Consider the following 27837-nt stretch of genomic DNA (forward strand, 5'->3'; position numbering starts at 1 on the left):
TGGTCTTACTATGTTTTCTTTATTGCAATTTAGAAAGCTTCCCGAAAGAGAAATGTGTACATATTAAGTTCTCTGCAGTTAAAAGAAGAAAAAAATGCATTAAAAAAGTTAAGAACTGCACAGTTAGTATCTTCAGAGAATTGTGAGCAGCATGACTCCATTTGTAATTTACAACACGTAAGTCACATAATTTTTAAAAACTAACCATTTCCTTCTGCTTTGGCTCACCAAAAGGCAATTTTATTGCGAAGCAGCTATATATCATTAAACAGACATGACTACAAGACCAAGAGAGATTGCACAGAAGCCATCTGATTTCACTTTTCTTTATAATTGCTATATAGAAAAAAAAATAGCTGTTCCAGTCCAGTTTAAATGAAGATGTACATTTGAAGTATCTAACTGCAATATTCTCAGCTGAGGTAATTTGAGATTCTCATTACATTTACTACATAACACAAAATTTACTTTGGTAAATATGTGGCTGCTGTCTTTTCAGAAATCAAACTGCCAAACTGTCCATAATTGGGTAAAAAATTTAAAATCAAAATCCAATATGGTAGGTCAATCCAGTTACAAATTTGCTAAGTTTTCCATGAAACACTACTATACTGGAGAAAAGGGATTCAAACAGCTCTTAAAGTAAATACAGCAAATAAAAAACCTTTCCAAGGTTTCAAGGCAATAAATGAAATTCACTATATGACCTCTATATAAATAAATGCAAAGATTTCTTGCATTATTTTGGTTGATTCTGTACAAGTTCACTAATTTGTTTTATTTAAATATAACTCTTGCAACAATTTTATCCAGAATCTTAATGAAAATGAAGAAGGTTGACAGTTCTAATATAGAACTTGCACAACAGTTATCTTAACACTGACTTAACAAGGAGAGACATATAAAAAGACATAGAAATGACACATTTTAAACTGAAGATGTTTTATCTCCGATTCACTATGAGGATGACTCTTATTCTTTAGTATGCAACTTCATTCTTTACCTGTTAAACAAAGTGTACAAGTTATCACAGCAAAATTTACAGAATAATTGACTTTGGCCTTGGTTGTACAAAGACCTATTTACACATTTGAGATAAGCAAGCACCTTCCTCCCTTTTAATTCTATACATGTGTTCAAGCTTTAAGTCTATATTTGGATCTACAAAATCTTGCAAGATAAAAATTCTCTCATATATACACCTTGGACCATTAGAGCATAGTGTCTTTATATATATGTGAATGTATCATCTGCTAAATTACCCATTCTTCACATGGATGTGAAGCCTCACTTCCATAGTTAACTCCTTGGTGTTGATGGGTTTGACTGCTGAAAACAGCTCTCAGTCTGGGGGGGGCAAACCAAATCATTGTGCAAAGAGATTAATGTGCCTCAAATTGTCCCCAAATGCAATCAAACTTGGAAATAAGAGATACATGTCCAAAAGTACATTAAATAAACACTGTTAATTGGGCGTTTAATTTATTTTTTTAGTCTGGTTCTTGAACATAGATGGCAGATCATTTTAATGGAAAAACAAATTTCAACACCAAAGAGTTAATGCTATCTATGCATATCTGAAATAACCCAGTATACCTAAGGTTTAAAAATCCTTTAATTTGTCTTGTGACAATCTAGCAACAAGATAGATTTTTTTCTCAGTTAAATATTTAACCCACACCCAAAATGAATGCCTGCTATACAGGAGGCAATTATTCATTCCACCATTAGAATTTCTGAAGCACTGATAAGTTTGTAAGTACAAGAAAAGCAAGGTACAATTGCAATCAAATACATGACTTTTTACAGAAGGCCTCATTGTGGTAAATTATATACAACATAGTGTTCTCATTTTCCTTAAAGTGCTATCATAGTACTGATACAAGGTCATCTATTGTTTTAGGAGGTCTTTTAATACAGCACCAGCACTGGCATCAGGGGACACTGGCAGTGGTGTAAAAGTAGGCAATGCATCAGAAATAGGTTTCATAAGCAGATGTCCAGAACTACTAGCTGGTGTTATGAGAGGCACTGCTGCAGATCGAGGTGCTAAAAATGGATTTGCATCTGGTCTTCTACCCATTCCTGAGACTGGAGAATCTGGAATATAGAAAAACCCAAACCAAAAATGAAAACACTCTGTTAAAAAGCATTCCTAAATCTATCCAGTTTTTCAGCATTTGTTCGGAGACACGTTCTAAAACTGCCTATTACTTCTGCAACATGTAAGTCCTTGAAAATCTCCTAGCCATGGACTGTAGACACCTTCAAAGACTCTTATTGTCTCTGACTAGTCCCATAGAACCATAGAATCCTTTAGGTTGGAGAAGACTCTTAAAATCAAGTCCAACTGTTAATCCAGCAATGCCAAGTCCACCACCAAAACTCTGTAACAGCTCAAGCCACCCAAGAAAACATGCACATCTGACAGGCAACATGAACACCCTTTGCAGTTCACTTCACATTTGCAGTGCCAGACATGAAGTATCTGTCACATTGACTCCAGCACTGTGCAGAGGTGTAAGGGCACATGCACTACAATGCAGAGCACAAGAAGGTTTCCCAACACATGGCACAGCTTTCCCAGGGTCAGCTCCAAGAAGACCCCCATAAATAAAAAGCACTTTGTAACAATCAACTACTTTAGGTGGATTGAAAGAGGGTTTTTTAGCATCTCTCTCTATCTCTGTACATACATATAATATGTAGGGGTTTGGCATTCAGGGCTTTTTGTTTTAATTTTCTTTTGAGTTTACAGCTAAGTTTCAAACCAAGCAAGCTTCTGCAAACCAGCAGGCCTATATTAAGGTGAAGTCTTAAACACTTGTAAAAAGTTAGGTCCAAGCTGGACTAGCTAAACTGAGGATTTGAATTTTAAATTATTTAAGACAAAAGTTCATTAATTTAACATGCGTAATATAAGCTGAACTGTTCTCTGTCTTAGAAAAAGTCAACACTTCTGCACAGCTTACAGAGATTTCATACCAGGCCATACATTTAACTGATTTTGTTTTGGTTCTCTCTGAGCAACCAGGTTCTACACACCAGAGAGATGCTGCAAAGTTGCATTACTTGCATTCCTCACTCACTTCAACACAAGCTGATCAACAGGGATGCTGAAAATCAGGACTGGGTTCACTGCTACACTGTATCAAGTTGTCTACACAGCAACTGTTTGACTCCAACAGGTGCTGTTAAATCCTTCTGGTATCAAAGAGAATTTGGTTCCTCTAATCTTCTGTATTGAGAGTTTAGAAAGTGAGGTATAGATGCAATGGGAAGTAGAGACAGGAGAAGAATAAAAAAAAAAAGACAAAAGTAGGACATGGTTGGGGAGAAGAAATCAAGTTCCTAATTTACAAGTGAGGAAGCACAGAAGCATTAAAATCGTCTTGAAAATTCTACCCTTAGTTATTTATGTTCTGTGTAAAGATTAGAATGTTACCTTGCAGTTGACTGTTGGGTGGAGTACTGCTAGTTTTACCAGTTCCTGCTGCTCCTAAAGGTTTCATGTGATGAACAGAGAGCTTGGGTGGGGGAAGGCTTGGACAGGATTCAGTTTCAAGGAATTTCACAAACAGTTCTGAAAAAGACTATAAGAAGCTACTAGTTATTATATTTCACTGATGCTCTGGTGAAAAGCACTAAGTCAAAAATACATACATACATAAAATAAAAAGCTGTCATGCCCTGCAATCAATTTTTTACTTGTACTTACTACTGAGCAGTCCTCAGTGAGTGACAATTTAATTTATTTTCAAAATACACTCTTTGTTGTTCTCTCACTAAGAGGCATTTATATAAAATTGATAAACTCTAAAGATAACAAACATACTTCTACCATGGTTCCATTATTCATTTAAGCCAGTTATTTCAAGAATTCTATGCTATTACTGACATTACAGTACCTCCTTAGTCTTTACTCAACCAATCTCTCCTGCAGAAACACATAAAACCCAATCTTTTCTCTTAAAGCCCCTGCATGCTTTATTTCATAAAGAATCTCAAATAAAGGAAGCATGGAATGATTAAGATGTTGGTAGCATGACAAGATAAAATTTGGCTTAGTAAAGTCTGTCCTATTCACACAAAAGCATTAATTTTTCTCTTTTACTTCTACAGTTAATCAGACCACAGTCCTTTAGTAGCCTGTGTGCCTGAACTATTTTAGGGAGAAAAAACAAACCCCTACAGTTCAAGATTATTTTCAGAGATCCATTCTCAATATTTCTAGCTCAACTGAGCAAAAAACCAGTCAATCCAAAAACCCCAATCCCTCAGTGCTTGGTCCTTGAGTACATTATTTACTGGCCTGCAAAATGGAAAGTTCCATAGATAAACTGCTCCTGTGGATCATGCTATGATATCTGTTATTTTAAACTATTTGAAAACTTAAAATATCAGTTTTATATGCTGTACATAAGAGGCATTAGCTGCAGCAGCTGAAAAAGCTTTTCATTTTAAATTTAAAGGACATATGGGAACACAATCATCAAAATACAATGTCATCATATTCTATACTGTTGAGAATTGTGTAACTCCATACTCTCACATACATTTAACTTCCAGCATTATAGTTTGCAAGATGAAGTCCATACTGTAAGAGAGTGATGCCAGGAACCAGTGTAACAGTAATTGTCTTCTGTATTAGAAGACAAGATTTATCACTGTGTCATTTTCAATGTCGAAATATTTCCTTAGTGCAGGAAAAAACCTTTTGCCAAAGCAGTTGCACAAAACAATTAAGGCAAGATCCAGCAGCACCAGTAAATGCAGCTCAATATACTGATGAACCCAACATGGGCATTAATATGCAACTTCCCCATTTTTCCACTCAAACCAAGAGAATGAATGATTATTTCTTACACTATTAAAAATGTTCTGATGAGTTGGTCTCAAAGGTGTACTGGGAACACTCTTTGACCCAGCTCCTCCACCAAGCCAGCCAGTCACCCATCTTGTAACTCCTCTTTGCTCTTCAGATAGTAACTAGAGAAGTATTTAAGGAAAAACAAAGTTAGGAAACAACAAAAATAAAGCAGCACATAAAAGAAAGTGAATTAATACGAGCTGTAATGCTACAAAATGTGTCACTCAGTGATAAATACAAATGTTTATTATTGTCAAAAGCATGTTCTCCACCTCCCAAAAAGGTGGCAGTCTAAAAACTTGTCTCTTTATTTAAAAACATAAGCCTCACATTTTTCAGTAATAACTACTGGTACATATATAACAGGCTTACTTTTCTGTAACTGATATATTACAGCTACTCTACACAACAGCACAAAATCCTTTCCTTTCCGCATCAGCATTCCTCAGCAAAATGAAATCTACCCTATTAAAACAACATCATCAAAAGATTAAGATCATCATATAAAAAAACATTAAAAAGTCCCACTTAAAAAAAAGATGGGATGAAAGAAGAAAAAACACACTTTCCCCACAAAATGTGCAGGGACATTTAGTTCAGCAGCAAGTCATTCTATTTTCAGATAAGGATACTGGAAAAAAAAAAAGAAAAGAAAAAAAGGAAAAAGAGAAAAGAAAAAAGGAAAAGAAAAAAAAAGTGCCTTGTTTTCTGCAAAGTATTACCTGATCAAGTTCCTCCTTTTTCAGTCCCAAGATGCTTCCCATTAACCTTAACACTTCAAGACGTTTGTTTTTTGGAGTATGAAAATGTCCAATAAAGAGATTTCTCATCAACAGTCTGCAGAATAAAGAAGGTAGTTATACAAGCTGCTGTTGTCTAACAGCTGACACCATAATAATGGTGCATTTATTCCTCATACTCTTCCTAATTTACAGTAATACATATAAACACATCAAATACAAATAACTAAAGGGTACCTCACCAATTTCCTCTAAGTTATTTCTTACACAGTGTGGATTTGGACAGTATTAGCAATATTGTATGCAGTGAGGTGAAACTGAATGGTAACATGAGCAATTTGGATGTACATACTACAGTCAGGGAAAATGCTTGTTCTAAGATCTTGATTCAGCAGAGTATTTAAAAAGAAAGCTCTGTGTAGTGCCAAACCAAGAGATAATGAAGGGGGCAGGGGAGCCCATCTGCCCTATCCCTGTTCCAGTTCTGCTGGGTAGAAAAGAAAAAAAAAAGCACCAAGGAAGAGATTTACATGACATCCAGATGATGCAGACACATGAAAAGGCCTGCTGTTCACACCCTGAACATTATAAAATATGTTCATTAAGAACTCTTATCTCCATTTGCAGAGCTGATGCTACAGAAGTGCACTTCTGCTTAACAAACACATCAGTGAGCCAAAGTCACATATCTGTTGGTTTTACTAATCAAAATGACTATTTACAACCAGGAAGCAATTGAAAAATGTCAAAATAATAAAAGTGTAATTACAAGGCAACATACAGAAGTACAGTCCTCTACTACAGTTGCAACTGTGAGTGCCACATCTGTACATTGAGAGGAATAAACCCAAAAAGACCAAAATCTTCGACCAAATCTTTCATTAAAGACTTACTTGTCCACTTTCCCTTCTGTGCTGTTCATAAGGTTCATTAATTTATTTTGCATATCTTCTAACATTTCTCTTCTGATCTCACCTATAAATGTAATGTCACAACAAAAGAAACAAAAACTTTGAAACATTGTTGCAAAATTGATCAATAATACATACCTTCATAAATATTGCTATGGTGCCTTTAAATAAAAAACAAAACCATAAAATTGATGTGATTTTTTAAAAAAGGTGTCAACTTAGTAAGTCATTGCTATTTGAAACCACAAGCTGAAATTTCAGGAATGATACTCAAAGTTAAAGTACAGGACCACACATTAAACAAACCCATTGCAGAAGGTTTGATGAACTGCTCTTTTCTATCTAAATAATACAGAACTAGAAAGAAACTCTTCAGCAAGGTCTGAATCTTCTTCAATCTTGAAGGTTGGTGGCAATCTTCTTCATAATGACCAAATTCCATGGTGGCATCAGGTCTTTTTGATCTCTGTCCATAACCTCCAATATTATCCAAGCCCAGATATTCTGTGTACTCTACCATCAAGTTGCTCCTTTGAAGCACCAAGGAGTTCTTAAGTTTCCTAGATGCATTATTTGCTAGCAGAGCAACATCAGGAGCTTGTTGACGGTCTGCCTGTTCTGTTTGGACCCTTCCCACTCCTGTGTCTGATGCAAGACCTGGAAACAGCATGCTGGGACACACTAATGCACCATAGAAACAGTGTTGTGCTTCAAAATTCAGTATACTAGCAAGAGAGGCAGACCTACATAAGATTACCCCTACTTTTGGGAACAAAACCATGAATGGAAGAGATTAAATGCTATCATGAACCAAAAAAAGACTGAGAAAAAAATGGCAAACACTTCAGTCAGGCATCATGGCCTGCAAGCTGAATAAGTAGGCCAGAATTATAAGTCAATGAGTATGAGGTGGCTTAAGACCAGAAAGACAGCAAAAGTGTCATTCCTCATCAAACTGGCGTTCTGCAACATACTCCCTCTGAAGCCTAATAAAAGTACAATTAAGCCTTATTCACACACAAAAACCTGACAAATATACTGTAAAATGGACTGTCCATGTGAAGACCAACTCTACATTACAGATATAAGCAGATGGGATGAACTTTTTCTCCTCTCTCCCTATGAGGTGTAATGCTTACCTCCAAATCCTTTGGAAAAACTGCTGGTCAGCTTAGTTTTTAACAGTTTTTGGGCTCATGTTAGTTAAAAATGCTTCATTAAAAAGCCACAAAAGATACACTTTTCTTTCATCTATCTTATAGTTAATTTCTAAAAAGCCTCAACATTGTAAGAAAAATGACTTCTATGAATTTTTTACAACCTTGAAATAATCTGTGGTGCATGGAAAGGGATTCCGCTCATTTCCACAGCTTTCAATCTTTAATAAGTACATGGCACAACTACGTTGACAAAACATGGTTCTCAATTAACACTAATTAATTAACTCCATGAGAATTCACATAGAGATTTCATACGTATACACATCAAAGAGCCAGTCTGTGAAATGGATGCAACCTAATATGCCCTGTTCTCCTGTACTCCACATCTTATGCAAACATTTTACTTCACAAATATGAATTTTAAGGAGTACAAAATAGAACAACCTAACGTCATGCTGGGAAAGTTCTTATTCAAGGAACACACAGAGTAAGCTCCTCATTCAGAGCAAGTTAAAACTAAAGGAAAACATGTACTATACAACAATCTATCTTGCAACAACTACATCCATATGCATCAAATTCCATTCCAATAGTGTGACTGCTCTTCAGCACTTCTCTCTCAACACACCAGGGCGAGGTACAGGAGAATTAATTCATGGTTTAAACGTTTACATTTACTTAAAATTATGCTATTTTGTAAATATGGTTAAAAAGGACACCAATACTTGAAGGAAAACATAGGTAATATGATTATAGAATGATTCAGCTGCAGGAGCATACATAGGTGAGTTGTTATTTGCATGTCCACAGAACAGAAGGGAATAAAGAGTTATACTACCAATGCCACAAAAAGATAAACAAGCAGCATTTGAAAACAAATTTCAATTAAATTTTACTCTGTTGCTATTTCTCTACAAAGCAAGACAATTGTGAGTTGCTTTTTCAATTTTTATTAATTTCATTTATTCCTTTATGATGGATCTTAAAACAAAAGTATTAATAATTTAAACAAAATGAAAAGCATTAATAATTTAAATGAAAATTTATATCAAAGAGAATGAACTTTTCAGGACCACTACACAGCTATATCCCATCTACAGTGATTATGCAACTTTATCTTAAAAATATTTTTTAAATAGAACATTTCCCTCAAAAATAGAATCCTACAGCTGAAAAGGACTTAAACATGTACTTGGGGTGTATGAAAAGACTAAGTAACAAAAATGTCCTGAGCCAGAACTCAGCATGGACTGCTGTAAACCAGACATTTACAGTGTCCAATAATTTGTTAACCATTTATGGCAATCCAGAAAACTGCATCTGGTACATCTAATACTTTTCCATTAAAATCACTTCTTCTGCCAAAAAATTCATGAAGAAATCCTTCAAAAGATTTGGCTAACAAAACTGTGTCTGGGAATGTATTTGGCCAATCTGCAATAAGACATTTTATGTTTTCTTGTATAAATAGAGAATACGAAGTGTTATTTTTTCTTTCTATAAAAGTCATTATTTACTCTACAACAACATTAAAGTGCTATTTCCTTTATGCAGCAATTCCATTTCAATTTTTTATCAAGTAAATTGCTTGCCAATACAACACTGCTTGATACTTAGTTTTCTCTCTGAGTTTAAACTCCTCCTGCTTTCTTAAGCAAGGTTTTAACAAGAAAATAAACAGTAATGAAGAACTTCCCATTTAAGAGCAGTATTTGCCTATGCCAAAGTTAATTTCAATCCAGGGTTTGTGAACTTTTGCTGTGAATGTCTGTAGTGAGACATAGACATACAGATCAGTCAATTCAAAAACAGATCAGTAGTTGTACATTATGTAGCAGCTTGAAATTTAATTGAGCCTATAAAATTCATATGTGAACTCAGGAACCACATCTATGATGCCCACTTGGATATCAAATTGCACTTGGAGAGAAGTAAATTTAAGTAAGTACATATTCAAATATGTAGCAGAAAAGCAATAGACTGTTTTTTGTAGAGCTCTTGCTGGAATCTTGAAGATTTTCAAATGAGATCTCACACCATCTATCTGTCATAAGCAAGAATGCTTCAAGAAAAGATCACTTATTACAAGAGTAAGACTTATTATCATTTAAAAAGGAATAGCAATAATTAGTTGCATATGTTGAAAGCATGAGTTACTACTGCACCCAGCAGAGATGGCAGTCACATCTGTGCAAGAGCTGCTGCCTCTATGTCTCTTACCAACTGCACACCTTTACCTCACTGTACTCCTGTATCTATGTCAAATATGGTAGCTACTTTGGAAAATCTGACAACATTCGGCATTTCACCAACTTTTAAAAAAGACACTTACAGAGCTAAATCAAGTGTCTTGGTATTTACAAGGAAAACCCCCAAAACCCAAAAAACTTCTACAAAAAACTTTCTACTGTTTGAGAAAGATGTCTAACAGAAAGTAAATATACTTTTTCATATTTGCTTTATAAACAAGAAAGTCCTCAGAATGCGGCACAGAATTAGTCCCTCATAGGATATGAATTTTGGTAAGTTTCTAGGAATACTACATTATCTCCTCAGCTGTTGAAATATTTTAAGTAGAAATAAAAAAAATGTACCTTCTTTCTTAAGTTCTTCAATCTGCTCCTCTTTGATGTCAAGCTGCTCAGTAAGCCTGGATGCTGCATCCAGAGCTGCATTTGCCTCTTCTAAACTCTCCTAAATAGAGGGGAGGAAAGGGAAAAAAAGAAAAAAAAAAGAGAAGCAGAGAGATCAATATCACATTACCCTAATACCACACACATCTTTCACAACAGATGAAGAGACTGCAATTACTTGTTCTTTCAAATAACTGGATTGTAAACACCCTCAGAAAATAGAGGGTCAGCAGAAAAATGCTATTTTGCTTGCTCAGTGAAGAATTACAATCTAGTTTCACAAAGTTCAATTTCATTATTCAGCCCACCTGCAGTGATACAACTTTTTCTTCTAGGTTTTCTGCTTTCTTCTTCCATTCTGCACTCTGTTTTTGGTGTCTTTCCAGCTCTGCTGAATACATAGCCTTTTCTTCTAAAGAATTAAAAATAAGAGACAAAACAAAACTATCTTAATTTACAACAAATAACTCTTCTTGGGATATGAAATTGCAAAACCTCAGCATTATCATCTGGTCTTTATGAGATAGAGGTGGAATTCAAATTCCATAAATGTGATATTGATCAATAGTTTTCACAGAATTGGTTTTTTCAAGTTTTTTAATAGAGAAGAGATTCTGAAGTTCAAGCTATCAAAAAGGAAACGAGGTAACTAATACTTCAAAAGCAACAAAATGTGGTAACTATTCAGCTGCAAAATACTTGTTGCAATCTTTGCTACTTCTTGACAAACCTTACCCTGCTGGAACTGCTCTAGTACCATCTGCAGGTTGGCCAGAGACAGTGCATACTGCTTCACTTGGTCCTGGGAGATGGTCAGCTGCAGCATGGTTTCATCTCTCTGCTTGGAAACGAGGTTTAACTGCTCTTGCAAAGATTCAACTTGCAGACTAGCCTGATGACTTAATGAAAACAAGATACATTACTTAAATAACAGAAATTATCACAGTGAAAACTAAATCCTACCAAAAAACATCTTACCAAAATTTTTGAGCACAACTTACAAAAATTATGGTATTTTCCTCCCGATTCCTCTTTAAAAAACAAACAAACAAAACCAACCTAAAAAGAGATTTAAAAGAAGTCTGGCAACAAAACTTTGACAATCAAAGAAAAAAATCCTCATGAACTTCTTTTGTTTGAAATGCATTTTAAAAAATCCTAGTTTTTGTTCATTATTATAACAGCATCTTAAAAAAAATAAAAAAATCTGTATCTTCCTAGTTGTCTGCTTCGATTACTATGAATCAATAGATCTTTCTACCAGTTTTTACTTTTAACCCCAGTCTTCAAGAACTTAGTGTATCTTCCTACTTACTAATGACTGAATGCTCCACTTAATTTCCCATTGTGCAAAGATATTCTAGCCTCCCAGATTCTGCTACTCATGAGAAATTCAGTGCATCTTGCTCTATATGTTTACACTATGAAGAAGGAAGTTCTCAGCAGTGTATACTTTCCATGGTTATCAGGCACAAAGTACAAATGTGTAAGTGTCTCTAAAGCAATTCACAAGGCATGACAGTCACAGACAATGCACATTTGTGCATTGAAGTATATAAAATAAGACTCTTTCAAACTTTAACACACAGCTAAATTGATGGGTTAAGGATTTTTTTTTCTAGTTCTAAGCACCGTGGATGATGTAAGGTTTCAACAGTTGTTACTGAAAGGAAAAATACATTAAATTCTTGACAGTAGCCAAGTCTATTTCAAATCACCCTCGTGATTCTGAGTTACAAAAGTTTGTATCTTTTTGATTTTTCAAGTGCTTAGTATGTTACAGGACAGCAGCTCAATATAATAGAGACATCAGCACCAGTTTAGTTAACTATGATATTTAAGACTACCTGGCATTCTCCACTGCAGTAGATGAAGATGCAAGTTTTTCTTCCAAAATCAAAACCTTTTTTCTTAGCTTGACCTCTCTGTCTTCTGCAGCTAAAGCCTCTCTGGTGTATGAGTCTTCCATTTCCAAAAGGTGATTCCTCAGCCTCTCCAGTTCCTGATTTAGGCGCTGCTCCTTCTCCTGCAAATGCTGCACCTGTGGAGAACATACCTTAAGTTGCTTGGACTGCCACTTCATATAAAAAAAATTAAGTAAAAAATGTAACACGTATCCACTGAAGCACACTGCAAGTGTATTAAGTGCTTTTAACAAGTGACTGCTACTAAAATAATCCAAAAAATATTACAGATGCAATTTCTTATTATTTTCTCGTTTATTTCTTGCAACTATAAATTATTTGGTGGTACCTCACTCTGCAGGGCACTACTCTCCATTTGCTTCTGTTTGAGTGCTACCATCACTTGGTCTCTCTCCTGCTGAAAAGTAACAGCCTTTTCCTGCATTGATTTAACTTCATTTAACAGCTGATTCAATTCTCCTGTCTTGCCCTGTTGAAGACATAAACAAATATTTCAAACATGGCCAACAATTTTACCTGAGGCATAGTCTTTGCCAGGAAGAGTGTAAAGATACAACTAATCTAACAAGGAATAGGGCAGGACATCTATGGCCTTGCAACACAGAAAAATATCCAGGAAGCATATTACTTTGAACTTGTCTAGTTTGAAGAGATGGTCATAAGTATGAATGTACATACCTGTTCTTTGTCTTTCAACAGCTTCTCAAAAGCAAGAGCTTTTTCCTTCATTGAGTGAGACTCAAACTCTTTCTCTTTCAGCATCATTGAAAATTGCATATTAGTCTCCTGAAGTGCACGGAATTCTGTTTCTTTTTCCCTGCACCTTGTAACTATTTTTTCATTTTCTTCTTTCAGTTTTCGAATATCCATTTCTAAAATTAAATTTCTTTCTTTTAGATTAGTTACAGCTTGCTTCAAAAGCTCATTTTCATTTTCTTTGTTACTAAGATTTTCACTCACAGAAAGTAACTGATCACTTTTAGATTTAATTAATATATCTTTTTCTCTTAGTGACTTCTGTAAGACATCATGTTTTTCTTTGATCTGTCTCATCTCTGATTCAGTTCCTTCTTGACTCTTTCTTTCAATCTCTGATGCTGTAGCAACAGAATCAGATAATCGCTGATTGTTTTCCTGAAGAATCCTGATAGTTGAATCTTTTTCTTGTAACTTTTTTTTCAGTTGTTCCAACTCATTTTGAAGGAGTTTAGATTCCTCATTAAGTGCTTCAGGAGGACTGCATTGAACACCTGAAAGCTGTGAAACGGTAGCAGCTGTTGCCACAGATGGTGTTACCAAATCCAGTTTGCTCAGGAGAAGATCCTTAGTGTTATAAAGCTGTCCTATGCTGTGTTGAACTTGTGCTAATTCCTGGCTAAAACTTTTCAGCTTTTTCTCATTCTGTTCATAACTCTGAATCAAGCCATTATAATCTACCTGCAGCCTTGAAGTACTATCACTTTCAACTGAAATTTGTGCTTGCAGCCTGTGCAACTCTTCCTGGAGGTGAGCTGACTCATGCTGCATGTTCTGGACTGTGGTTATTACTTGTTGTTTCCACTCTTCCATTTTCTTTACTTGCTGTTTCAGTTTATCACGTTCTTGCAGAAGTTCCTCAAACTGGTTACTGTTCACACCCCCTGCCCCATTATCAGCACCTGTACTGGATGTCTGCAAGACAGTCAATAAGGTTTGGCATTTTTGACTTAGGGCATCGATTTCAATGTCTTTTTCTCGAATGATACGGGACAGATTCTGAATAGTTTCTCTAGACATGTCTTGACTGCTGTTGTCAGATCTACTGGATAACCTTCGGTTCTCCTCTTGCAACCTCACCAAAGCTGCTTCTTTAGCAGCGACCATGTCCATGATATTACGATATTCTGTTTTTAACTGACTGTTCTCCCTTGTCTTTTCACTTAGAACTGCTAGTACTTGTTCTCTTTCCAGTACATAAGCTTGCAGCTGCTGCTGAAGGGAAAGAACATCCTGTCTGTAGGAAGCTGAGGAAACTCTAGCATTAAGAGCTTGTATTTCTAAATCTTTCTCTTGAATGATCCGAGTAAGTTTACCAACTTCATCCTTAGACAATTGATCGATTCGCTGACTTAGAGAAACATTCTTTTCATTTAACAGCTTAATCTCCATCTCCCTTTCTTTGATACCTTTGACCAGTCTTTCAATTTCAGCTTTTGATAAGTCATGTTTTTCATTTCCATTTTCTCCATTAAGAGTCTGAACCTTGGTTTCCTGAAAAAGATCAGAAGCATCAGTCTGAATAATCTGTCTCTCTTTGTGCAACTGAGTTTTAATTTGTTCAATTGTTTTCTGCAAATTTTTGATTTCCTCATCTTTTTCTAAAAAGAGTCTTTCATGTGTGACATTCATTTGCTGACACTGCAATTTGGACTCATCTATTTCCTTTCGCTGCTCCTGCAGTGACTGCTGAAGTTTCACTGTTGCTTGATTCTGATCTTCTATTGTTTTTTTGTGAACTTTTATTTCTTCTTCAAGATTATTCTTTATCACTTTTAACTGTGTTACCTCACTTTCAAGTTCAATAATAATATCTAAAGTTTTAGGCTCAACCACAGGTGTAGATCTACTTTGCTGATCCTTTAGCCGTTCAATTTCTTCTTTCAAATGATTATTTTCTTCCTTCATGACTGCAAGACTTCTGTCTTTTTCCTCCAAATTCTGTTTTAAGACATCCTGCTTTTTTGAAACTTTCATATATTCCTCAAGTTCCTGCTTCACCTGTGAGGCTTGATTTTTGTATTTTTCAATGAATACCTCTTTCTCTTTTATGAGATCTGTCAACTGCTTTTGTCCTCCTAAGCTAGTAGTCAACATCTCTTTTGTTTCTTGATGGTCAAGCTCCATCTGCTCAACAGTCTTTTTAAGCTCAGCAAGCTTAAAGTCTTTCTCTTGATGAAGCTTCACCAGGCGCTCATGTTCGAGCTGCAGGGCACTGGTATCCATACTACGCGCCTTAGACAGATCTTCAATAGTTTGCTGGTAATTACGTGCCTGTTCCAAAAGCCTCTTCTCTGTCTCATTTAATTCACTCTCTAACTGCTTTTTTTCCATTTTCAAAGCCTCTATAAGAGTGTCTTTTTCCAAATGAACTTTCTTTTTCTCAGAAATGGCATCACTTAACTCCTGTTTTAGTTCTTCAATGGCTGCCATCAGCTTTCCATTTTCTATTCTGAGATTAGACAGAGATTTCTGTAGATCTTCATTTATTTGTTTGCCTTCTGAAACATCCTCCTGTAGTTTTGCAATTTCTACTTCTCTTTCTTTCAGAATCAGATCTTGACAAGTGTAGTTAGACTCCTCATTGTTTTTTTCTGTTAACTTGCTCAAGGATACATGAAGTTCCTCCTCTCTTTCTTTTAGTCTCTGCTGCAACTCTCCAATTTCTTTTTTACTATGCGAATTACACTCCTGGGCTTTCCTTAATTGTTCCTGAAGATCTTTAATATTGTCTTGTAGCTGCTGCTTAGTTATATGCAAATCATTAAGTGCATATGAACAGTGGCTTAGTTTTTCTTTCTGACTATCTAACTCTTTAAAAGCTTTCATCTTCTCAGTTTCTAATTCTGATACCTTCTTTCTTTCACAATCTATGTCAAGCTTCAGCTGTTTGATGATACTATCAGTTTCTGTGTGTTGCTTCGACAGCTGCTCTTTCAGTGTAATCATATGCTAGAAATGAACACAAAACAGAATTCATTAGGGTAGCAAAAGCAGCTGAACTATGCATTTCATTCACTTCTATCCTCTAAACAATAAAAAAATTGAGAGGAAAACAATGTTTCTTAGTTGCCAACATAAGTAGGATCAACTAGTCAATGCTAAATTAATTAAAACCAAATATCAAATAAGAACAGATTACATTTCCCTACAAAAAAAGAAAAAAAAAAACCAACCACCCCTAAAAGAATCATAACTACCTAAATGAAGAAATAAAAAAAGACCTGTTTAAAAAAAAGAACTGTCAGAATTTGTCAAGACATTTGGAATTCAGCAAACATCCATTGCTAAAAAAAGGGTAGCATTACATTTAAGTTACCTGTATATTCTATTTCAACTTTTTGTTTCAACTTTGGATTAATTTCATAGGTGATTCATTGGTAAATCAATAAAATTGAAAACACATGGCTTGCAGCTCAAATTTCAGGTCAAATATACTGGAATTCTGACCAAGAGGTATAATTATATATAATTGGTGACTTTTTTATTTCATGAATGCTCATATTATAAAGAACTTGCAATAAAGTAACTTAAATATTCAACATAATTAAAAATTATAAAGAAAAAAGTTTCAAAAATCATTGTAATGCATACTACCTAAGACAGATCAGAATATTACCAGGATAAATTTCATCAGAAATGTTGCAATGAAAAATCAGGGACTATTTAATTGGACTTCGTAAAGTAACATCTCTTATGGATAGCTGACACGCTGTTATTTCATCTTGGTCTATAACAAGTGGGTTTTACTTGCACTTCTGAATTTCACATTGAGATGGTAGATAGAGAGAAATACTGGCCCCAAGTATTGGTTTTTAGACCTCAAAAGATAACTTATATTTTCCTGCTATCTATGTTCAAAGATCAACTTAAAAGACACATACACAGAATTCAAAACATTTATTCAGCAGTTCAGTAATTAGTTGCAGTATTTATTACCTGAGTAGCTTCTTGATTCTGCTTGTCTAGTTCTTCCAACTCTGCTATTAATGTTTCTCTTTCTGCAACACTTTCATCTAATTCATGTTTTTTCCTTTCCAAATCTTGTCTTAACTGATTTATTTCTGAATTCTGATCCTCTGTATTCGAAGAAAGAATATTCTCATGTTTATGTTGTGCACTTGTCAGTTCCTTCTCAAGTCCCTCAAAATAAAAAAAAAAAAATTGTAAATATCAGACTTTATCTAGCTGAAATTACATTAGAATCGCTAAGCCTGCATAAATACTACCCCAGCAAAAATTTTTTGCTGGGAAGTATTTCTCTCTACCATTCATACATACATATTTATTTCTTCGTCACTGCATAAACTTCTGCACAAAAAGCATGGTATGGTAAGAAGTTATATCCACCTCTGAGGTATGGACCGACAGCTGGGATAAACTAACAACTGCAAGAGCCACCCCAAACACAGCAGGCTGCATGGTGGGACAGAAGTTTTAATCAAGGGCATCTAAACAACATCATTATGAACAATGCTATGGGAACTCTTGAGTGCATGCAAAACACAGAAATACTCAGTTGAAAAATACTACTGGATACAAAGTAAAATAAACTAAATCTCTCAAGTCTGAGAGCTCATAAAGGACCAAGACAACACCACCAAGAACTAAAGGTGTGATATGTTCCACTGCCTCACTTCATCAGTAAGATGGAAGGCAGTATTATTATGAGCACTACACAGAAGAGAAATATTTCACAACTGGTAAGTGCCAAAACCTGAAACATTCTAAAGCAGAAGTGAAAAATGACATATTTTACAGAATATGCTATTAGTACTTTGAAAATGTGTGTTATAGCTTTCTAGGCAATAATGAGATGGGTAGAACTTGAATGCTTTTCCTAATAGAATACACTGTGGAGTTTCACAAGCAAAAATGCATTGTTTCCATAAATTCCACATATAATTACAGAATTCAACTACAATTATTTCTTTTAATATTACATTGTTATTTATGTAGAAATGCAAACGTTAAAAAAAACAACAAAACAAAAAACCAATTTAGAAATTGCTTTACCTGATTTAAACTGGAAAGTCTTGCTATTTCATTTCTGCTTCTATAAAGGAAAATGAAATCAAATAGGTAATTTACTACTTTTCAAACAACAATAAAACAAAAACATTCTTCCACCTTGCCCAAGTAGAACTCTGCTGCTCCAAAGAGAATAGTTTCACAGCATTTTGTGATGACAAGCATCAGTGCCATAGAGGACTCAAACATACCATCAGTCACCACACCTCAAAGCAGAGTATTACTCTCACAACTCAGCCCCTATTAGGGGGACTTTGGCACTAGAGTTCATCAGTTATGAAATATTAAAGTATTTTCTACCTACAGATATGTTTTTTAAACAGGTATGTTAGTGTTTCCTTAAGGAGAAGATAGTAGCAACTGAGTATATTTATACATACACACAAAAAAATGTACTTTTTGAATTTAAACAAACAACTTCTATTGAGGCTAACTTAAAGACAAAAACCCCTACCAAACAGTTGGCAGACATGATTACTTCCCTAATCAGAAGCCCCTATGACAACCACATTAGTCCTAACATGATTATCTTTTCTGTTTCATCTTACTTCAATGGACAATGCTTTTCTAAAACAGCAATACTTTAAAGGTGCATATTCAGTTTTAAATTCAAAAATCAAATTTTGAGTTTTAGAAATGAAAACTTGTAAAAATATACTAAAAAACCATAATAATAATAAAAAAATCGTAGTACCTAACAATGCTTGCTGTAGGCTGACAACATCTTGTGGTAGTGATGTCTTTGATTGGAGCTGCTTCTGTTCTTTCAGGAGAGCATCTTGCTCTGCCACAGACCTTTGAAGCGCATCAAAGTCAGATTTAAGCTTTTCATAACCTTGTGCTATTTGGATTTTTTCTAGCTTTGCAAATTCTTGCTCTTTCAGAAGATTTTTGTTTTCTGCTTTGGCAGAAGATAATTTGTGATTTAATTTTCTTATTTCTTCCTCTAGGTCCTTTACAACCTGCAACTCTTCCACCTGTCCTCCATCTGGACTCTGAGCTTTTTTTTTCTGTTCAGTAATTTTAGGGTCATCCACAGCATCAGTGCTCACACCATCTAAAAGACAAAAGAGATTATTTGCATTATTAACCAAAACCATCACTCTAGATCTTGTACTTCTCTTCTTTCACCTCTTCTCCTGACAGAGGGAGATAGACTAAAACAAAGACATGGTCATCATCAACAGAAAGCTTGGTTAAATAGGTTTAACATTTGGAGCTGCTCTATATATATTACTAGTAGGACTGCTCTATATATATTACTAGTAGGACAAGGAGATTTTGAATACTTTCACATGCGTGGCTCAAAATAACTTTAAATATAAGTGTTGCAAGACATTTTGTTTGCAATTTAATTAAAATATACTTGATCCCCACCTCTCTTGGTGAGGAGATGACAATCTAATTTATCAGGATTTGGAATCTCTCAATTTTCTAAGAATAATTTATCAAATCCCACCTAATTAAGATTGATGCAAATTCCATTTATAATTTAATTACATTTCAAAGGTTTGCCAAATAGTTGTTACAGAGAAAAATTTGCTCCAAATAACTTGCTAAATGATGCACAAATGTTTTCAACTGAAGAAAAACATTTTTCAAAATTAAATCTTTTTAAAGATCCATCATACTCTCATACTATACTGACATTCGTATTTCTGTACAATCTTCTATAATTCCAGATAAGTTAGAGAGTACAAAAAGGCATCATCAGAAGAGTGCAGGGAAAAAAAAAGTTAAATGAAAGCACACTACTTGTGAATTCACTTCTGTGTCAGTTCCAACACTTGACCCTGCCCTAGTCCCTATTATGTTGTCAGACAGAATGACCAAAACCAAAAGATAAAATATTCTAGTTCTTCAAAAGCCACTAACAGTATTTATTTTGCAGATAAGTGGTGATGTAAAAGATAAGGGACTTCTGCCTTCAACTTCCTTAAATTAGTCCTGCTGGTGTATGTATGTGAAGTGAAAAAACATATTACATCTTAACAGGCATCTGATTTTAAGGAATAAATTCCCTACCAGTGCTACCTTTAAAGTTAGAGAAGCTGTAAAAAAAACCCCAAATCTTCCCTTCTTTCCAAGAAGGGAATAGATCTCTTGTTCCAAAAGGAGATTATATACTCTCTTGAAGTCCAAGTTTTACCAGGTGAATATAGAGGTTTACAGGCAAAGCTTATGTATTTGTGCAAGGAAGCCTCTTGAGGAAACCCAACTGGCATTACTATATTTAAGGAGGATAAAATACTTACAATGCAACAAAAAGTTATTTGAGGGAACTACTGAGCTTCTACATTATAGTTATGCCACATACTAAGGTGTGGCCCTTATGGCAATGATAGAATCACAGCACAGTTTGGGTTGGAAGGGCCTTTAGAACATCTCGTTTCAACACCTGCATCATCGTGGGCAGGAATGCCACCCACTAGATCAGGTTGTTCAAGGTCCTATCCAATCTGGCCACAAACATTTCCAGAAATGAGGCATCCTCAGCTTCTCTAGGCAACTTGTTCCACTGTCTCACCACCCAATCTTTGGGCTTTTGTCAAGTAATCCAACTGGCACACAGTACTTCTCATAAAAGTTATTTTTTTACCCTGTTACTTTGTTATCTTCAATTCGGTATGTCTTATCCCTACCTACATTCAGTTTAAGTTAAAAAACCAACCCAGAAAGTGCAAAATTCAAATCACAACAATTGGTATGTATGCAAAACGACCCTCCAGACTGATACATTCCACAGATGAAATGCTATCATTCCAGTGCTCAAGCCAACCAGAGTGAATAAAAGATGGGACACATGTCTTAAATATGAAACTGAACTGAAATTGAAATTTAAATTCTAAACATGATGTATTTGATCTATATTGTACTGCTACATGCACATTCAGCATTTTAATCCAAATTCACCCCACATAAAATTAAACAGAAAGCACGTGGTAACAGAGACCTTGCTGTAACCGATTCTCAAGTTCTTCAATTCGCTCTTCATATTCACGCAGCTCTTCTCGGTGTCGACGACTTAACTCTACTAACTTCTGTCTGTGGGCATCCTGCAGTACTGACAGCTCATGCTGATGTTCATCTATTTCTTGACTTAAATTCTGTTTGAGCTCCTAAAAATATCATTAGAGAAACAAAATGGCAAAATACAGCACAGTGTCTTCTTATGTAAGAAATAGGACAATACAAAAGAAAGAAGTTTCCCCCAGTCTAATTCAATGATTTATTGAAGGATTTCTCACAGAAGTCAGTTATTTGATCTCTGTTGATTGGGATTTTTTAAGCACATGGAAAGAAATTCCTTTAAAAAATATGTTTACACAAATAGTATGTTCTCCACAAGAGCAAATACTAAACTAATGTAAATCAATTACAAGTCTTACATACAAAGTGGATACACTAGAATGCACTGTTAGTAACTTTCAAGGATGACATGTAAAATCTATATTTTATACCTTCAACAAAAAAAGGCAACATGTTTCTGAGAAGGGAGAAAATATTCTGTGTATCTAAAATACAGTTTCATAACTGATCAACAGTTCACAAGTGATTTGCCCTTCTAAATACTAATGTCACTGTTTCAAGCTAACATACTGTAATTATCAAATCATACAAACACCCTTTCTCAGAGTAACTGTTTTAAAATATTGTACTGCTGACTGAAGGGTTGCTATGCTACTACATGCCCCCATGCATTTTTAATATTGTTATAATAGTGTTAGTTAAAATATTTACAAGTCATGTGCAAAACCATACACCATTTACACCATACACAAAACCATGAAGAGTAAGGCACAAGAAGATTAGTTTGTCATCTTACCTTAACAACATTTTGTAGTTTGCATATTTCACTTTGTTCAGCATCATTTGTGCCTTGCACTTTGGAAGACTAAAAAAACCCAAACCATATATCCATATGAAAAATGTGATAAATATATGTATTTTTTTATCAAAGTGGTTCCTCTATTGATACTCAAAAGTAGAAAACAACAAAGCTAACATGCAGCAAAATAAAAATCCACTGTAATTCTGATTTTTAAAAAAATACATTTTAATGGAAACATTTTAATTTTTCATGGATTTTTATTATTACATTACTACATATAATGGGTAAAAATTTGGAGTGAGGGTGTAATTGCTCATAGTAGGACAAGAGGGTTGTTTAGTTTTGAGTATTTTCACATGGGAAAAGTATATCTCTGAAATCAGGCTATACCTGAGAAATGGTAACTCACATCAGCAGCAGCTTGAAAGATTATTATATTTGTCTCAACAGACCATGAATTATAACTGACATATCAAGGACTGGGAGAAGAGGAAGTATAAAAGCATCCAATTATCCAACCACTACTTTGAACAGTACTGTGCTACCAATAAAAATTAGTAAGATAGTCAAGAGGAAGGGAAGTATGTTTTTGAAAGGCTGAACAACAATGAAACCCTGAAGTAGCATTCTAGGTGAATGTTCATGAAATCTTTTACCTAACTTGACAAATCATGCACAAAAGCATAGCAAAAAAGCATTTGGAAGTTAGTCACTGAATGTGTCCTTAGTGTTGCGACAGCAAAAAAGGTTTCAGCTTTTCCATCACAACATGAAATTTTTCAGCATGAACTTTCAAAAATCCACCAAATGCAATGAAAGCAATAATTTGGAGGGGAGAGAGAAGGGCAGTGTGAAAGAGAAACCACTCACCACTGCAATCTGCTTCCAGTGGTCAACCTCTGATTCAAGCCTGGAAACTTCATTGGACAATCTGTTTATTTCTTGTTGTGACCAGATTATATCTCCAAAATCCATGTCATCTCCTTCAAAACCTGAGGAATGTCTGACCTCTGGAACATAGGAGGCTGATGCAGTGGCTGCTGGCAAAACACCAGCTCCCAACTGAGCAGTCTGAGCAGCTGTCTGTACTTTCTGCAGTTGTTCCTGTAGTGCATTCTGTCTGGCTTTTAGATGGCTGATTTCCACCTGGATATACAAAATAAAATGCATTGTTTGAATAAAAGAACATGAAAATACACTCTACCCTTTGTGGCCTTATGAAATGTGAACCAAACAACACCCCCATCACAAATAACTGATCACTTTCACTAAAAAAATGAAAAAAACCTCCAAATATTCTCATAATGGAGAAAAAAAAAACAACCTGAGCTCAAGTGCTATGAAGTACCTCAAAGACATAGGATTTTTTTAGCAGCAAAGGTACACAAAAGCACTACAGCAAAATCCAGGCTAACCAGTTATACAAAAAAAATGAAATACATAAGAGGGTATTAAGATATGAAAGTTAAACAATATATGATGATTTAGTTTTTACTACAATTGATTTCTTTTATGCTTAACAACTCAATGTAGTGAAAATTTACCAATTAAGTGAAATTAGCTGCATGTAATTTTCTTGTAACAACTCTGTTACTGTATTTAACAAGCAGAATTTCATACATCTCATATTTCTGCTTCCTCTAGTTCCCACATGAATTTGTGAACAAATCAGAAATTAAACTCCTTTTTGTGTACATCTCAGCATACTGGCAACTTTCTTCATTTAGGTCTATGAAATCTCATACAATAGGCTATAAAGCTGATGCTACCATCACAAAGGGAGCTTTCATAAATTTTGAAAGCTAGGTCTGTTCTCTTTAATTTTATATTGTTAAGAAAAATAATGATACCTAATAATTAATTGTTAAGATAAATAATGATACCAAAAGACAAAATAATTGCTTCAAATGGGAATGTGTTCCTGTTGCCTTCATTTAAAGTAACTGAATCAGAAATAGAAAGCAGTAGAGTGTCTGTTCTCACAGTGATCCCAGAAAAAACAGAAATTCTGACAGCTGCACGACATTCCCAGAACGTTTTCTCTTGTCTCAACTATCTCCTGACAGCTTGGCTTACATTACAGGATGTGATGAAATATGTCTTAGTCTACATTAACAAACCAAGAAGCCATAGCTGTGGCCAATACTTCTACTGGAAGAGAACAGACACTAGAACAAAGGCATTAAACAGCACAACAGGTAAGTTTATTGGACATACTGAGAAATTTTACTCTGTGTCTTACCTCTTTCTGTTGAAGCTGATTGCGGTACTCGATAGACAACTGCTTTATTTGCAGCTCTGCTGCTTCATGCTTTTCTTCTAAGTCACTACAGACTTTTTTCAGTCTATCATTCTAGCAAAAATGAGAAATGAATGTTGGTAAACTCAGAACAGTCCTTAAAGAATCAGAAAAGCACAAAGCTACTGGACAGCAAAGAAGTTAAATTGTACAGATTTCTCATGTTACTTCATTCAAAACACACAGTAACAGCAATGTTGGGCCCCAACTCACGGTCACGTCCAAGCTTCCCATTTTTATATGGCATGGACTCCAGCTCACTTTCAGAAAAAAGGGCTGCCATGACCAAAGATAAATGCCAAGAATTAAAAAAGTCAGGGCTGAATCACATCTTAGCAAGATCCACAGGTAGAATTTAAGAACAGCCACAAAGCACAAACTGGAGCTAGTATCCAGCATTTTCTCTCTGACCTCAGACAAGAGCAGATGGCAAAAAACTAGAAAGAGGACAAAGAGGAACAGTTATGTCCCCAAAATAGTATCTTAACTTCACAATCCTCTTGAGGCCTGAAGGCATGCATGAAAATTGTTTATTTAGAGACATAAAGAAAGTCACAAGACCAACAAGTCCCTTTCAAGAGCACAGAAAGTCACTTTCCACGAGGGCACATGAGATTTTTAAGTGGTTTTGGAGAGGCATGAGCAGCCTATGTCAGAATGACCAAACAGCAGGACAACAGAGAGAGAACAGGACCAGGGAAAATGCCCCCTCTTTTCAGAGCCAAGCCTACTGCTGCAGTCCAAGTCCACCTGACAGGGCAGGAACAGTCACAGTTAGCAAAAGATGAAAACTTGCAGCACATGCATACACCAATAAACATATGTGTCCCTAAATAAAATGTGTGCTCCTAACTGTGATGGCAGTTTGGCACAAAAGCAGAGTCACATTCTAACACCACTCTAACCACTGTTTCTGGATTTACCCAAGGACAAAGAATTTCTGTGCAATATTTCAACTTCATGCAAAACAAATCATAATCACTGCATTTAATTACAAAATAATGATCTAAAATTTCTTACTTCAAGCTTTTGTGCTGCATTAATACTTTCTATTTCTCTGAGTCTAGAATTGGACACATGGAGTTCTGTTGCTGCATCTGAAAGAAAGTGAAAATTGTCATTTTAATCACAATCCTTTCAATCTGTTAAGACCAGTTATTAATACATATCTTACTTCAGACTACTTTTATGTTCATTCCTAGGTAAATATCAAAAGCTGTTTTTTATCAGAACACTGTAAGAATTATTTTTCAGACAATCTTTCTGCATCTAATTTAGTTCATTCACATTTAGGCTTTAAATAAAATAAAAACTCTAACAGATTAGTATGGATTTAAGCTTTAAAGTAAGGGAGATAAAGATGTTTTACTTGACTATTTTGTGTCCCTGAATCTGCTTCTCATTTCAGACTTGTTCCTGACCTAAGAGCTGTGTTTCTCTGTAATGCCACATGAAGTTTCAAAACAAGTATTAATTCCATTAAATACACATAACAGTGACTGAACTTTCAGGAAAAAAAAACCAAACCACCCACACCCAACAAAACATCAACCCCCTAAGGCTCATTGTCTCTAAAAAGGTGATACATCTACTATCCCAGTTTATTCAATAGAAAGAGCATGTAATTCCAGATATATTTTAATGATCAATTGTCCTCAAATTGACTATGTTTACTCCTCCTATGTCCTACCTTTAATGGACAGAAACACCACATTTCCTTTTAGCAATGAGAAATCATCCTGAATTGACTATAAAGCAACCTTGACAATACTTCAAATTTTAAATTAGTACAATTTCCAAGTAAATACTATATTTCATAATCTCCCATGTGCTGTTTAAAACTGAGACAGCTCAAGCACTGTACAAGAAACAATCTGCACATGAAAACTGCGAAATGGAAGATGTGCAAGTCCATAATCCACAAACAACTGATGGGAGTCAAAACACTGAATATAAAAGATAATATTAAAACCTACCAAATTTTAACCAATTAGGAAATTAAACCCAGACTGTAAGGAACCACTTGAAAAGTGTTGTTAAGGACATATTATTTAAAGGTTTTTACAAAAGAGTACTTGGATGGCACTAGAATCTTTACACCCTTGAGTCTAGTAACCCATATGAATGTACTACCCTGAAATTTTTAGGAGACTGATGTTCACAGCAGTATCCAGCAGTGAAGCACACCTGGAAGTAACTACTAAACATCTGTACATCTCTTTTGCACAAACTCATGCACCAATGTGTGAGTTCACAATTTATCTTCCAAAAAAGCAAAACAAACACTCTAGATGACTGCACAGCTCAGGAGAATAAAATAACTTTCCAAACTAACCTACTACAGACTTTGAAATTTAAAACATTTCTAAGTCTTTCAGAAAAGTGAAAAAAAAAATTCACAGTTGTCAGAATTTCTCTCTTCTGAGCATTCTACCTGTGCACCAAAAAGGCCATCCATATGAGACCCATTATATCAGCTTGTCAACAAGGTTTATACAACATATGTTTCTATAATATTCTTTCACAATGCTTCACAGATGAGACATTGTAAACGAAGTAGAATTACTTAATTTCACATTTAAAATGACTATTCAGAAGTCTTAGCTGTTCTTTGTAGTTTCTATTCTTAACACTGTTCTGAGAAAGCTAACATAAAAAAAATTATAGTTACAAGATGGTAATACTATGGATATTAATCTATTGATACTTATTACTATATTGTACAACTGCTTCACTAAAGTAAGCAAAAGTCATTAAGTCATTAGTAAAAACTCGAAGAAAATATTAAATTTACTATTAATAGATTTACTGTTGGTTTGTAGAATATCTTACTCTGATGTCTCTGGTTTGTTTGTTTGGGGTTTTTTTTGTTTGTTTGCTTGTTGTTGGTTTTTGGGTTTATTTTGTTCTAACTTTCTGTTTTAAAGATAAATCGTTCTAGCCTCTAATCCTTTTAAAGCAAGGGCCACGTTCTCCTACTTGACTGTAGGGGAATTGTAGAACCCGACAGGTTTCTCTGGGCACAAATGAAATATAAACAAAACACTGACAAACATTGAACCTTTGCCTCTGTGACACGTCAGACTTAGATCACACCAGTGGCAAAACAACCTCTGTACTACAACTCTGCAGTTTTATAGAACCGGTGTAAAAGCAGCTAATTAACTGAGAGTTTATCTAAACCAAGCAAACAGAAAGGAAATAGAGTGTTGATTGAGTGCTGTCATTACGGAGCAACACAACACTTCACGGAATTCAGAAACCTCTCAATAATACGCCTAAAACAGGTTCACATCTGCTATTAGAGCCTGGGACTATATTTGTGTATTCTCCAGATCCTGAGATCACAAGAGCGGAGTAAAAACAAAAACAAAGGCAGCAAAGGCAGCAGCATTCGCGAAAAGCACCAAGCCGCGACCAGCTCCCTCCGGGCCGGTGCGGGCAGCGCAGGCCCCGCCACGGTCGGTCCGGAGGGGACCGGCGGCCGGAGGAGGAGGAAGAGCTCCCTCACGGAACCAGGCCCATCCCGAGCCCCCCTTACCGCCCACTTCCTCCGCGCCTTCCAGAAGGATGTCCTTGGTGAAGCTGGAGATCTGCCCGGTGAGCGAGGACAGGCTGTCGCCCACCTGCCCCAGGGACTGGCCCAGCCCCGAGCCCAGCCCGCCCAGCCACGATGCCAT

The 27837-nt window shown here is 35.4% G+C and overlaps 1 protein-coding gene across 1 annotated transcript; it reads right to left on the reverse strand.

The window, feature by feature from the left end:
* On the reverse strand, positions 1-27837 carry TRIP11 (thyroid hormone receptor interactor 11). The gene is made up of 21 exons (XM_036384550.2): positions 27699-27837; positions 25178-25254; positions 24101-24211; positions 22729-23004; positions 21853-21921; positions 20980-21145; positions 18721-19083; positions 18142-18148; positions 18012-18045; positions 16935-17138; positions 12918-15947; positions 12568-12708; positions 12162-12355; positions 11050-11213; positions 10623-10726; positions 10276-10375; positions 6504-6585; positions 5593-5707; positions 4867-4989; positions 3446-3593; positions 1-2100 (listed from the first exon to the last, which is right to left on the reverse strand). Exons 1-21 carry the CDS (start codon positions 27835-27837, stop codon positions 1892-1894), a joined length of 5856 nt encoding a protein of 1951 aa, XP_036240443.1. The 3' UTR covers positions 1-1891.

This window comes from Molothrus ater, chromosome 6 (genome assembly GCF_012460135.2).
Source record: "Molothrus ater isolate BHLD 08-10-18 breed brown headed cowbird chromosome 6, BPBGC_Mater_1.1, whole genome shotgun sequence".
NCBI lineage: Eukaryota > Metazoa > Chordata > Aves > Passeriformes > Icteridae > Molothrus > Molothrus ater.

Excerpts from the sequence above, each read along its gene's own strand:
- TRIP11 (XM_036384550.2), bottom strand. The coding sequence starts at position 27,837 with ATGGCATCGTGGCTGGGCGGGCTGGGCTCGGGGCTGGGCCAGTCCCTG. Across the intron at positions 19,084-20,979 it reads TGAGAATCGGTTACAGCAAG|ATGGTGTGAGCACTGATGCT; the intron begins GTCTCTGTTACC and ends TTTGTCTTTTAG. Across the intron at positions 6,586-10,275 it reads TGAAGAACTTAAGAAAGAAG|GTGAGATCAGAAGAGAAATG; the intron begins GTACATTTTTTT and ends TTACATTTATAG.